Source organism: Canis lupus, chromosome 11, assembly GCF_048164855.1.
Source record: "Canis lupus baileyi chromosome 11, mCanLup2.hap1, whole genome shotgun sequence".
Lineage (NCBI taxonomy): Eukaryota > Metazoa > Chordata > Mammalia > Carnivora > Canidae > Canis > Canis lupus.
The window spans coordinates 15,275,222-15,287,595 of NC_132848.1; the positions used below are offsets into that span (position 1 = coordinate 15,275,222).

At 41.6% G+C, this 12,374-nt stretch overlaps 1 protein-coding gene across 1 annotated transcript in view; it reads right to left on the bottom strand.

The window, feature by feature from the left end:
* The window catches only part of ZFC3H1 (zinc finger C3H1-type containing), a 57,280-nt gene extending 44,986 nt beyond the window's left edge, over nucleotides 1–12,294 (bottom strand). The window contains exons 1-2 of the mRNA XM_072843278.1: nucleotides 11,649–12,294; nucleotides 5,331–5,747 (exon numbers count right to left, since the gene is read on the bottom strand). Of these exons, the coding sequence (XP_072699379.1) occupies nucleotides 5,331–5,747; nucleotides 11,649–12,261 (1,030 nt within the window). The 5' untranslated portion in view covers nucleotides 12,262–12,294. The remainder of the gene's footprint in view (nucleotides 1–5,330; nucleotides 5,748–11,648) is intronic.
* Nucleotides 12,295–12,374: the final 80 nt, after the last annotated feature.

Genomic DNA, 12,374 nt, shown 5'->3' on the forward strand with positions numbered 1-12,374 from the left:
TATTTGCTGGCCCACCTGACGTTTAAAAAAATCTAAATTCCTTAGCCAAGACATTCAAGGCCCTCTGTAACCTGATTTCAACCTACCCTTTTATAAATTTATATGCAACTGTTCCCAGAAACATACCATTAATCCCACACTGCACTCATTTTAGATCAAACTCCATTATTCTTTAAAAGTTCTCTATGCTTTATCTGATCATTTGGTTCCTTCTTACTTCCCAAGTCAGAAAGACTCATTTTTTGAGACACATATCAAACATTTCCACTACTATGAAAACCTTCTAAACCCAGGTGGACATATTTGATCCTTCCCTGTATTACTGCAGGCTTTCATACATAACTCTTACTACACTCTGTGATAGTTACCTGCATGTATATATTTTTTTATCCTACGGAGTTATACTTTTCAAAACTGCCTGCCTGGAATCATTGTGCTAAAGTCTACTCAGGTGCCTGGCTGTGGCAAATGCAAAAGCAAACCCTCTCTTGGAAGTCCCATCTTTGTCCCAGGCCTCAAAAAATTACCACCAAAAAAATAAATAAGTAAAAAGAAACAAAAGTGAGCACTTTAAAAAACAAAAAGGAAAGAAGAGAAAAAGAAGAAAAAAAATCACTAAACTGTCAAGAAGAGGTACCAAAAATGGGAACCAGAAATGAGACCCATAAAAACGTCAGATATTAGAAATTAGCAAAGGAAAAAACAAACCAGAGCAAACCTATGGTTAACACACTTAAATAAAGATAAATTTGAAAAAAATAAGCAAAAAAATCTAAAAAGACCAAAGTAAGTTTAAAAATAAAATAAAAATGAAATAATAAAATAAAAACTGTAACTGACATTTAAAAGTCAATAGGTGAGTTTATTAAGGCAAATCAGACAAAGCTAAAGAGAGAATCCAGGAACTGAGAGACACATCAGAAGAAATTTTCCAGAATGTAGCACAGATTTACAAAGAGATGGAAACTTAAAAGAAATTAGAGAAATGGAAGATAAAGTGGGATCATTTGATTTAACAGATATACAAACTTCCAAAAAAGAAAGAGAATGGGAAAATATTTTAAGATAATGACAATTTTTCAGAATCAATGAAAACAAGAAGCACAAATCCCAAGCTGAATAAAAATAGCAATCAATTCATTATAGTTAAACTCCAGAATATTAAAGACAAAAAAAAAAAAAAAAAAACGGTTTTTAAGGCAAGCAGAGAAAGATAAATTACCTTCAAATTAGAAACTATTAAGACTGATGGCTGACTTTTCAAAATCAATAATGGAAGCCAGAAAGTATCTTCAATATGTTGAGGATGTAATTAGCCAATCTAGAATTCCAAACCTAGAAAATTATCTTTAAAAAAGGGCAAAGAGGGGATGCCTGGGGAGAGGGGGGGGGGGTGTCAGCTGTTGAGAGTCTGCCTTCAGCTCAGGGCGTGACTCAGGGTGTGACTCAGGGTGTGACTCAGGGCGTGACTCAGGGCATGATTCCTGGGATCTGGGATCAAGTCCCACATTGGGCTCCCGGCAAGGAGCCTGCTTCTCCTTCCGCCTGTGTCTGTCTCTCTCTGTGTCTCTCATAAATAAATAAACAAATCTTTTAAAGGGGGGGGGGGCAAAGAGTAATAAGTTTCCTATCCAGCAGACACATCCAAATTCTAAAAAATGTATATCGAGCATAAATGATTCTAGACAAAGAGTGAGCTAAGAAAGTGTTAAATATATGAGCAAAGCTTGGCAAATACTGGCTTTTTGTATGTGGAGAGGGTAAAGACCTTGATTAATTTTAAACATTGATAAGAATTCATGTTACAATTCCTAGAGGAACCAATATGAGACAAGAAACTTAATATCTAACTTCCAAACTTGTAAAAGGGAAAAAAATTGTATTGGGGGAAAAAAAAAACAAAAAGAGTCAAGAAAAAAAGAACAAAAAACCAAATATCAGTAATCATGAAAAATGCAAATGGACTATGTATTCTAGTAAAGGACAAAGACTGTCGACTAAGTTACAAAAGAAATCCAGTTCTTCCCAAGAACTGGGAAGCCCCGGTGGCTCAGCGGTTTAGCACCACCTGCAGCCCAGAGCATGATCCTGGAGACTCTGGATCGAGTCCCACGTCAGGCTCTCTGTATGATGCCTGCTTCTCCCTCTGCCTGTGTCTCTGCCTCTATGAATAAATAAAATCCTAAAAAAAAAAAAAAAAAAAAGAAATCCAGTTCTATTCTAGGTACAATTGACATTTGAGGCATGAGAATATGGAAAGACTGAAAGAATAGAAAATGATATACAGGGATCCCTGGGTGGCGCAGCGGTTTAGTGCCTGCCTTTGGCCCAGGGCGCGATCCTGGAGACCCGGGATCGAATCCCACATCGGGCTCTCGGTGCATGGAGCCTGCTTCTCCCTCTGCCTATGTCTCTGCCTCTCTCTCTCTCTCTCTCTGTGTGACTATCATAAATAAATAAAAATTAAAAAAAAAATAAAAAAAAAAGAAAATGATATACAAGGTATATATACTTATCAAAAGAAAGGAAGTGTGACTATTAGCATAAAAGAAGTCTTTCAGGCGGAGCCATTACTAGAGATAAAGAAGGCTACTACATAATAAAGAGAATAAGGAGTCAATTTCTCAGCCTCAAGGTATTTGAAACAAAAACCATAAATCCACCACCACAGTGGCTGATTTTAACAAATCTCTCAATAACTAATCAAGCAGATCAAAAAATGAAGGAAGATGTGAACATAAAAAGCTTGATCCATACATTCCTTTCAAGCACACACGAAACAGTTATTAAAAAAATCACATACAATAAAGCAAGTCTCTACAAATAAATATGACAGTACCTACATTTTCATTCTTTCTTTAATATCTTATTCTGGGGCCCCTGGGTGGCTCAGTGGTTGAGCATCTGCCTTTGGCTCACTGGTGATCCTGAAGTCCTGGGATCGACTCCCGATTCAGGCTCCCTACAGGGAGTCTGCATCTCCCTGTGCCTATGTCTCTGCCTCTCTCATGAAATAAAATATTTAAAATACAATAATAGGGCAGCCCTGGTGGCGCAGCGGTTTAGCGCTGCCTGCAGCCTGGGGCGTGATCCTGGAGACCCCGGATCAGTCCCACGTCGGGCTCCCTGCATGGAGCCTGCTTCTCCCTCTACCTGTGTCTCTGCCTCTCTCTCTCTCTCTGTGTGTGTGTATCTCTATGAATAAATAAATGAAATCTTAAAAAAAAAAACAATAATATCTCATTCTGACAATATCTTATTCTGACAATATCTCATTCTGACAATATTAGGAATCAGTAACAAAAAATATTAAGAACCTTCATGTTTGCAAGTTAAGAAACACACTTCCAAATAGCCTATAAAGGTCAAAGAAAAACAAAAACTAGAAAATATTTAGAAATAAGTGGGAAAAAATTATATATCAAAAAGAGCTAAAGTAGAAATTTCATTACCTAAATTGATCTCAATAGAAGATCTGAAAACTAGTAAGTTTTAAAAACTATGGACTTATTTCTTGGGAAATTTAAAAACTTATAAATGCTACAAGTAATAGAAAAGTGAGACACTTTTTTTTTTTAGATTTTACTTTTTTGAGAGAGAAAAAGAGAGGGGGGAGGGGCAGAGGGAGTGGGAGAAGCAGGTCCTGACCTGCGCTGAAGGCAGATGCTTAACTGAATGAGCCACCCAGGCAACCCCCAAAAATGAGATTCTTAGGCACAATTTTTTATAAACTTTACAACTTACAGGAAATGGCGACATTACCTAAACCGCCTTAAACAGAAACAGAAAGCATGAACAATCAACAGTATAAAACCTTCCCTCAAAAGATTCCATTCAGGCCCAGATACTTCTACCAAATACCTACCAGACAACCTAGAAACAATTCAATCTTAATTTAGTCCTGAGAATAAAGAAGGAACCACTTCTCAACTCAATTTGAGCATATCATAACCTTATACTAGAACTTGGCAGGGAAAAAGAAAGGGAAAAAATTATAGGCTATAAAGTTCTAAATAAAACATTAGTAAATCATTATTTACGAAGACTTTTTAATTGCCCAAACTGGAAGAACCCAAATATCCCTCAAATGGAAATGGATAAACTGTACCATTATCCTACAAAGGCACATTCAGCAACAAGAATGAAATAATCATATACACAAACACATTGATGAATCTCAAACACACTATGCCACTTAACTGAAAGAAGCTAGATGCAAAAGGCAATATACTGCATGATTCCACTTATATGACATTCTGGAGAGAGCCGAACTATAGAAAACGGTAGTTACCTGCTGGACTGAAAGTTGGGGGAGGAGCATGAGAGACTGTGAGAGTTGAGGAGAAACTGTTTTGTATCTTATTTTTTTGTTTGTTTGTTTAGTTTTGTATCTTAATTGTGGTGCCTGGCAATGGTTACCCAACTGCCTGCATTTGTCAAAACTTAAAGAGCTATACCCTAAAAAGGGTAAATTTTACTGCATATTAAGTTATTCCTTCATAAAAAGACCAAAAAGGAAAAAATTAACAAATCAAATCCATGATGTACAAAAATGACATATCATGAACTGGCTGGATTTATCCCAAATATTAAAGAGTGGTTTAACACTATAAAATTAATTAATATAATCCATTACACTAATAAAGGAGAAAAATGTTCTTCTCAATAATGAAGGAAAAAGTGTTATAAACTTCAACATCCATTCATGCTGACAACTCAAACAAGGAATTGGGGGAAAAAAACTTTTTACCCAATATAGGAAACCTCCAAAAGAAGCTAACATCATGTTAAAAACAAACATCCAAAAGTACTCCTTAAGTTAGGAAACAGAGATGTCCACTGATAGACTTATGTTAAAAATTGCATTACAAGTCCCAACCAGGGGCAGCCCCGGTGGCTCAGCGGTTTAGCGCCACCTTCAGCCTGGGGTGTGATCCTGGAGACCCGGGATCGAGTCCCACCATCAGGCTCCCTGCATGGAGCCTGCTTCTCCCTCTGCCTGTGTCTCTGCCTCTCTCTCTCTCTCTCTCTGTCTCTTATGAATAAATAAATAAAATCTTTTAAAATTAAAAAAAAAAAAAAAAATAAGTCCCAACCAGCAGATAAGGCCAAAAAAGAAAGGTCAGAATGAGGGGGGGAGAGGGGAAAAAAAAGGTCAGAATGAAACTAAACCTATCATTATTGAATAATATGCCTATGTAGAGAGTGCAAAAAGAATTCACAGAGAAATATTAAAATCATGTCAATGAAGCGCACCACCAAAAAAAACAGTTACCCCACAGCGAATGAAGAATCATCTTAGTGCTAATTGAAAATCTTAATTCCATTACCTTGACTAGGTTCAGTAGTGTCAGATTTCAGGGAGAGCTGTTTTGTTCCATCTTTAACTTTTTTCAACCGGTTCTTATCCCCTGGTAAAGTCAATTTTTGCCTGAGTGGTTTCAATTCAAATGCCTGAAAAGTTTTGACCTGTGTTTTTTCCTCGGGAGCTACTTCTTTACTTGGGTCCTTTGTAATACTGACGTTATCAGTGCTTGTTTGGTCCTCAAAGTTCAAAGTTTTAGGATCTTCCTGCACATTCTCTTCTTTGCTACTCAAAGCTAGTTTTTCATCCTTATTGATGCATTCTAGTTCCAACTGTATTTGCTTATACTTCAAAAGTAAGTCTTCAAAAGTTTCTTCCCCACAGTTTTCACTTTTTGACGAATAATTTTGTTTTCTTGATGGAGATCTTCCAAAACTTTTGGCTGAACAGCACATTAAGGAAACCAGTTTCCAAAATTTTTCCAGTAAGTTTAACAAAAACACGTTGTTATAAATTGTCTCCCCTTTAACTTTTCAAAAAAAAAGGTGAATTAGTATTTTAAATTACATTTAACATATGTGCTAATGCCCACTTTCATAATGTGCCCATGTTTCAAATTTAACCAGTAACCATACAAAATAGTCCATTTAGAAAATCACTGGTGTCAGTTATTTTCCCCACAGTACCTCTAGGTATCCCACCTACTTAGGTTATATCAGCATGCCTTCTGTAGTAATCAGAAAAGCCACAATAAGCTGGATGTTAAAGATTCCTTTCTGAAGGAAGAGAGGAGAAACCAAATAGTTTGTCACAGATGTGGATAATTTACACTTCCGATAGGAGGAAACATTTCTTCTTTTTAATTAGTTTCTAACCATGTCTCAGATTAAAAACAAACAAACAAACAAAAAAAACCAAGGAGATAAAGAACACTGACAACTACTAGTTAAAACTAGTTTATAAACAGGAAGCATTTTCTTAAAAATCTAATACATAACAATCTTACTATCTAACATCTGCACAACTAAGACAAGGAAGACAATTATGTTACAAAAAGAATAAAACCTTCTATAGTATTCAAAATGTATCTTATAAACTCATTTGTCTCTGAAGATAAGAATAACTCTACCAAAAAAATTTTTTCCTAACACAGTGATACATAGAACATGTAAATGGCTTGGAAATGGCTACAAAATTCCAAACTATAATTTTTACTCAAAATAATTCACACAGGTAAAAAGTGTTACACCCCACTTCTCCAGCCTAGAAATTAACAAGATTTAAAGACAAGCACTTTAAGGGGGTTTTAATACAGTATGTCATTTACAGATCATTTCAACTGGCTAGGATGTAACACTATAGTCCCCTAAAGATGGAAACTGTAATGTTTAACAACTTACAGGAGAATCAATCTCCACGTATTTTTAAATTTCCCTAATGACCAATACAAGAATGAAAATCACCACCAATTTTTTTTTTTACTACCAATAATTTTAGAAACTAAACCAGCATTACAACTCAAAATCTGAACTGTTTTAGTAAATCTTTGGTTTTGTGATCTAAGCTCTTCAGACCCAAGGTTCTTGAAATACTAGTTTCTCATAACCTGTCTTCTTCTTTGACCAATCTGCCATAAGCTGGCTGAGTTGGTTTATCCATCATGTTTTCAAACTTTATTTTACCTGGCCTCTCTGCAGCTTTGGACACTGCAAACCACTCTTCTTGGCTTCCCTAACTACACTGTCCTGATTTCCCTACCTTCTTTTCCCCTCTATGTCTTCGTGACCTAACTCCTGCAATAATGGTGCTTTCCAGTAAGCTCTATTTAGCATCTTTCACTTTTCCTTTTGAACATTCTAATGCACTACTGTATGTATACGTAATACAAGAGAGAAGGTCTGGCTTCATGATAAATATTTGGGGTTTTATCTTCCACAAGCCAGCCCCTATTCTGTTGCTGGACTAATCTTTCTAGAACACAAATCTGATCAGATCTGTCCCCTTGTTTAAATCTCATTAAGAACGGAGTTCAAAGGACACCTGGGTGGCTCAGTGGCTGAGTGTCTGCCTTTGGCTAAGGTCGTGATCCCAGGGTCCTGGGATGGAGTCCCACATCAGGCTCCTGGTGAGGCACCAGCTTCCCCCTCTACCTATGTCTCTGCCTCTGTGTGTCTCTCATGAATAAATACATAAAATTTTTTTTAAAAAGAGTTCAAAATACTTACAATGGTATATAAAGCCTTCATGATCTGACCTGTACTTCCTTTCCAATCTTACAATTTCCTTGTTCATCACAACGTACACATCGTTTTGTAGTTAGGTTTCTCTGTTCTTCAAACTGACCCCAATTCAAAACTGAAATGTCACCTATGTGAACCCAGAACGTTACTTGCTTCCTCTCCCACCATTATATACTCTTTGTACATATTCTCGAATTATCTGCAGCTACACCTTACTTTTCAATGGAGCCATCTAAAGATAAAACTGAAAAAATAAAGACAAAACTGAAGACCTTGGAAAGATTTGTAGAGGGAAAAGATTCAATACACTAACAACAGGAAAATGAGGAAAAGCAATTGAGTTACAACTATAATCTCTGTCAAGGCTAAATGAAATCTCCTATTTCTGTCTAATACAGGACAAAGATGACACCAACACTGAAAAGATTTAATTTTAAACTAGTTAAGATGCAATTTTTAACCGAAATGTTTTATAAAAAAAAGAACTGCTTTTCAACTGTAGGTGAAAATGAAATGACTTTCTACTGATGAGAGACACTGGCCTAATTATGTTAGCTCTCATCAGATTAGAAAGTTTAAAACAGCAGTCATCCAAAGGAAACATGCTAAGCGGGACTGATGAAATGTCTATCATTAAGAAAAATTTTAAATGAATGAAACTGAAAATAAGTGCCACATTAGAATCTGCTTATTATATTTCATTAAAGCTGCACCTACCATGCCTTGATCATTACATAAAAATGTTAAAAAACAAAACAAAACAAAACACTTGTACTCCTGCTACTTCACTTCTAGATGATGAAAATGAGCCACAGTACATTCCCTATTCTTTCTTTATCCTTTTTTTTTTTTTTTTTTGGAAACTCTACCCCCAACATGAGGCTTGAACTTACAATCTCAAGATCAAAGGTCACATGCTCTACTGACTGAGCCAGCCAGGTGCCCCAACACCCTAAGTCTTTTTTATTTTTTATTTTTATTTTTTTTTTATTTATTTATTCATGATAGTCACAGAGAGAGAGAGAGAGAGAGAGAGAGAGAGAGGCAGAGACACAGGCCGAGGCAGAAGCAGGCTCCATGCACCGGGAGCCCGACGTGGGATTCGATCCCGGGTCTCCAGGATCGCGCCCTGGGCCAAAGGCAGGCGCCAAACCGCTGCGCCACCCAGGGATCCCCCTAAGTCTTTTTGAATGTAATTATTTATAAAATAAAAATGTCATTACTCTAAGTGCACAGTGGATATATGAATAAACCTGAATATAATCTTGGTATTAAGGAACCTGAATGAATAAAATTTTGTATTACAAAGTTTGTTCACATTATATAAAAGTAGCTGAACACTATGTTTTCCTTCACAAAATCTTACAAAGAATACCACCTCTAGGATGGATTAATGATACTTCACGAGGAAAACAATGAGCAGAAGATCAAAACAAGCATCCTTTTCCTTAAGTGCAGCATCTGTGAAAAGAAAAACAGCAATACAGCTCATTTCTGCTAAATTACTACAGAAATCAGACTTGATATATTCCTGTAATTTTTTCCACACTGTATGCTTGTTTCTAATAAAAACATATAAGCTAAATAATAAAGGTATAAATTATATAAATAAAGGCCAAAGTGGTATTGAAAGATTGGACAGAAAAAAGGCAAGGGCAGGAGCTGGGCAAGCCCCCTCATCACCACCTTCTCTAACACAGTTTAAATGAAGAAAAAGCTCTGTGCCCCCACAGTACTTTTTACACATCTCAATAAGAACTTTTTACATTAAAACTCTATTTATTCACATCGGTCTCTCCAACACAAATTCTAAGTTTCCTCTTTTGCATTCTTAAAAAACACACATGTAGGGCAGCCCAGGTGGCGCAGCAGTTTGGTGCCACCTGCGGCCTGGGGTGTGATCCTGGAGACCTGGGATCAAGTCCCGCATCGGGCTCCCTACATGGAGCCTGCTTCTCCCTCTGCCTGTGTCTCTGCCTCTCTCTCTATGTCTCTCATGAATAAATAAAAATAAAAAATAAAAAATAAAAAAAAACACACATGTATGTGCTTTAACAGCCTGTTTTTAGATTCAGAATCAACAACTAACAAAAACTTCCTTAAAAAGTTATCTTGGGGGCAGCCTGGGTGGCTCAGTGGTTTAGCGCCGCCTTCGGCCCAGGGCATGATCCTGGGGACCCGGGATGGAGTCCTATGGTGGGCTCCCTGCATGGGGCCTGCTTCTCTGCCTGTCTCTGCCTTTCTCCTTGTGTCTCTCATGAATAAATATATAAAATCTTTAAAAAAAAAAAAGTTATCTTGGGCACAGTTTTTCTTTCCTTTTTTTTGAAAGAACATCTTCTATCTTTTTTAAAAGTCAAATCCTTCTATGATTTTCTTTGAAACAATCCTAGGTGCTCCTCGCCTAACTTGTGGTTGCAGAATCAAGTGTTTTCAGGGCCTTAGCCCCAGAAGCTGCTGTGTACCTAGATTCTTATTTCTTGCCCCTTTACATGCTGACATCTGGGAAAGACCATTTGATCTTGAGAATTCTACAAAAACACCCTTGAGGGTCTTCCAAACAAACGTCATCACGTGTAAGTTTCATATAGAATGCGTTAAAAAAAAAAAAAATCATTGTACCGTAGCAACTACAACCGGTGATCACTGCAGGTGGCAAATCATCTTTATGCAGTCATCACGAAGACCTAGTTCTACAAACCCATCATAAGCTAGCAAACCTTCAGGTGGCTGACGCCCCAATATAAACCTTCAGTAAGCTCAAGAATCTTAAAGATAATGGGATCTGAGGGAACAACAAATCAGGTATTTTGCTATTTTCCACCTCCCCATAATCTCCACCGTCTCACACGCACACCGCATGGCGTTCAATACGCTAAAATCAGAACACTGTCTTTCTCTCTCTAACCTACATGGGTCAGCGCTGGGTCATAGAAGGTCCCAAAACTTTCGTGTATGTGCTGCCGGGGCGGGCACAAAAGCACAGAATGCCCCACAACGAAACATAGGAAGAGGAGTCGTCGTTTTAACAGAGAGTCGCTTGAATGCACCACCTGTGACTTGGACTTGCACGCAACCCCCCCCCCCCGCCCCCACTTAAAAAAAAAAAAAAAAAAAGGCCGCGTGTGTAAGAACAGGCCGAGAAGAACCTTAAAGGGCGGAACCGTGCAGGATGGAACCTCACAATTTTCCACGTCAAGGTTCGATACGGTGCAAGCAACCGGATCAGGCCCTAAACTGTGCATCCCTTTTTATTTATTTATTTATTTATTTATTTATTTTAATTCCCTCCTCCTCCCTGTAGCACTCGTAAGTCAACCTGGCACGCAGACAAAAGTTCCCGCCGCAGCGAGGGAGGGCGCATCAACCTGAGCTCAGGGCACCAGGGCTGCGGACCGACTAGGAGGAAATCTCGTTTCAGACTTCCCGGGGATCACTTTCGCCGGTTTGGCCCCCGAAGCGTGATACGTTAGCTTGCTTAATTAATTAATTAAAATAAAATAAAATAAAATAAAATAAAATAAAATAAAATAAAATAAAATAAAATAAAAGCAAATCCAGAGACACAATCCACTGCGCCGCGCGGCGACCCACCGAGGAGCCACCTGCTTGCTGGGAAGCGCAGGGATGGACAGAGGGACGGACAGAGGGATGGACCCAGGGACAAATGCAGGGACGGAGCCAGGAAGGGTCCCAGGGACGCACCCAGGGACGCACGCAGGGACGGACGCAGGGAGGACCCGGGTAAGGACCCAGGGCAGGACGCAGGGACGGACCCAGTGAGGGACGGAGGGACGGACCCAGGGATGGACGGAGGAACAGACAGAGGGATGGACCCAAGGACAAATGCAGAGACGGACGGAGGGATGGACCCGGGGAGGGGCCCAGGGACGGACGGACGGACGCAAGGAGGGACCCAGGGAGGGACGGAGGGACAGACGGGGGAATGGACCCAGGGACGGATGCAGGGAGGGGCCCAGGGGCGCACTCAGGGACGGACGGAGGAACGGACGGAGGGACGGACGCAGGGAGGGACCCAGGGAGGGACCCAAGGAGGGAGGGACGCAGGGCCACCGGGGCGCGGACGGGCAGGTGAAGGATACAGCTCTTCCGAGGCGGCGAGGGCTCCCGCCAGCTCTGGCCGCCGCCGAACCCCGAGCCCGCCGCTCCGGCCGCGGCGGGCCGGCCGCCGGGCTTGCCTCCCCGCTCGCCGCCGCCGCGGCCCCGGCTCCAGCGGCTGCCGCCGCGGTACGGCCTGCCCCGGAAGCGGAGCCGGTCCAGCGCGATGTGGCTGCGCTCCCAGAAGGACGGCCGCGGGCTGCCCTCCGACAGCGGCCCGGGCGGCAGGCGGGCGGGCGGCGGGTGCGAGCGGAACGGCTCCTTGGGCCGGTAGCCGGCGTGTCCCCGGAGGTGGCCCCGCTCCGCCGCGTGGCGCGGGCGGCAGAGGCTCCGCAGCTGCTGCTGGGACGACGACGACGACGAGCCGCCGCCGGACGCGCCGCCGCGGGCCGCAGGGGGAGGCCTCCGCCGCGCGTAGGGCAGCAGCCCCCCGGCCCCGCCGCCGCCCCCGCCGCCCCCGCCGCCGCTGCTGCTGCTGCTCCGGCTCCGCGCGTCGCTGTGGTTGTCGTCGTCGCTGATCTCCCCGTCCTCCAGCTCGCCCTCCTCCTTGGGCGACAGGCCGCTGGGCGCCGGCGCCGGAACCTCGGCGGCCGCCATCCGCGCCGCCGCCCCGCCCGACAGCGCCCTCCGCCGCCTCGGCTCCCCGCCTCGAACGCCGGCCTCCCGCGGCGGCTGCTCGCTCCGCCGACGCGCTCCGCTCCCCGCCTGCC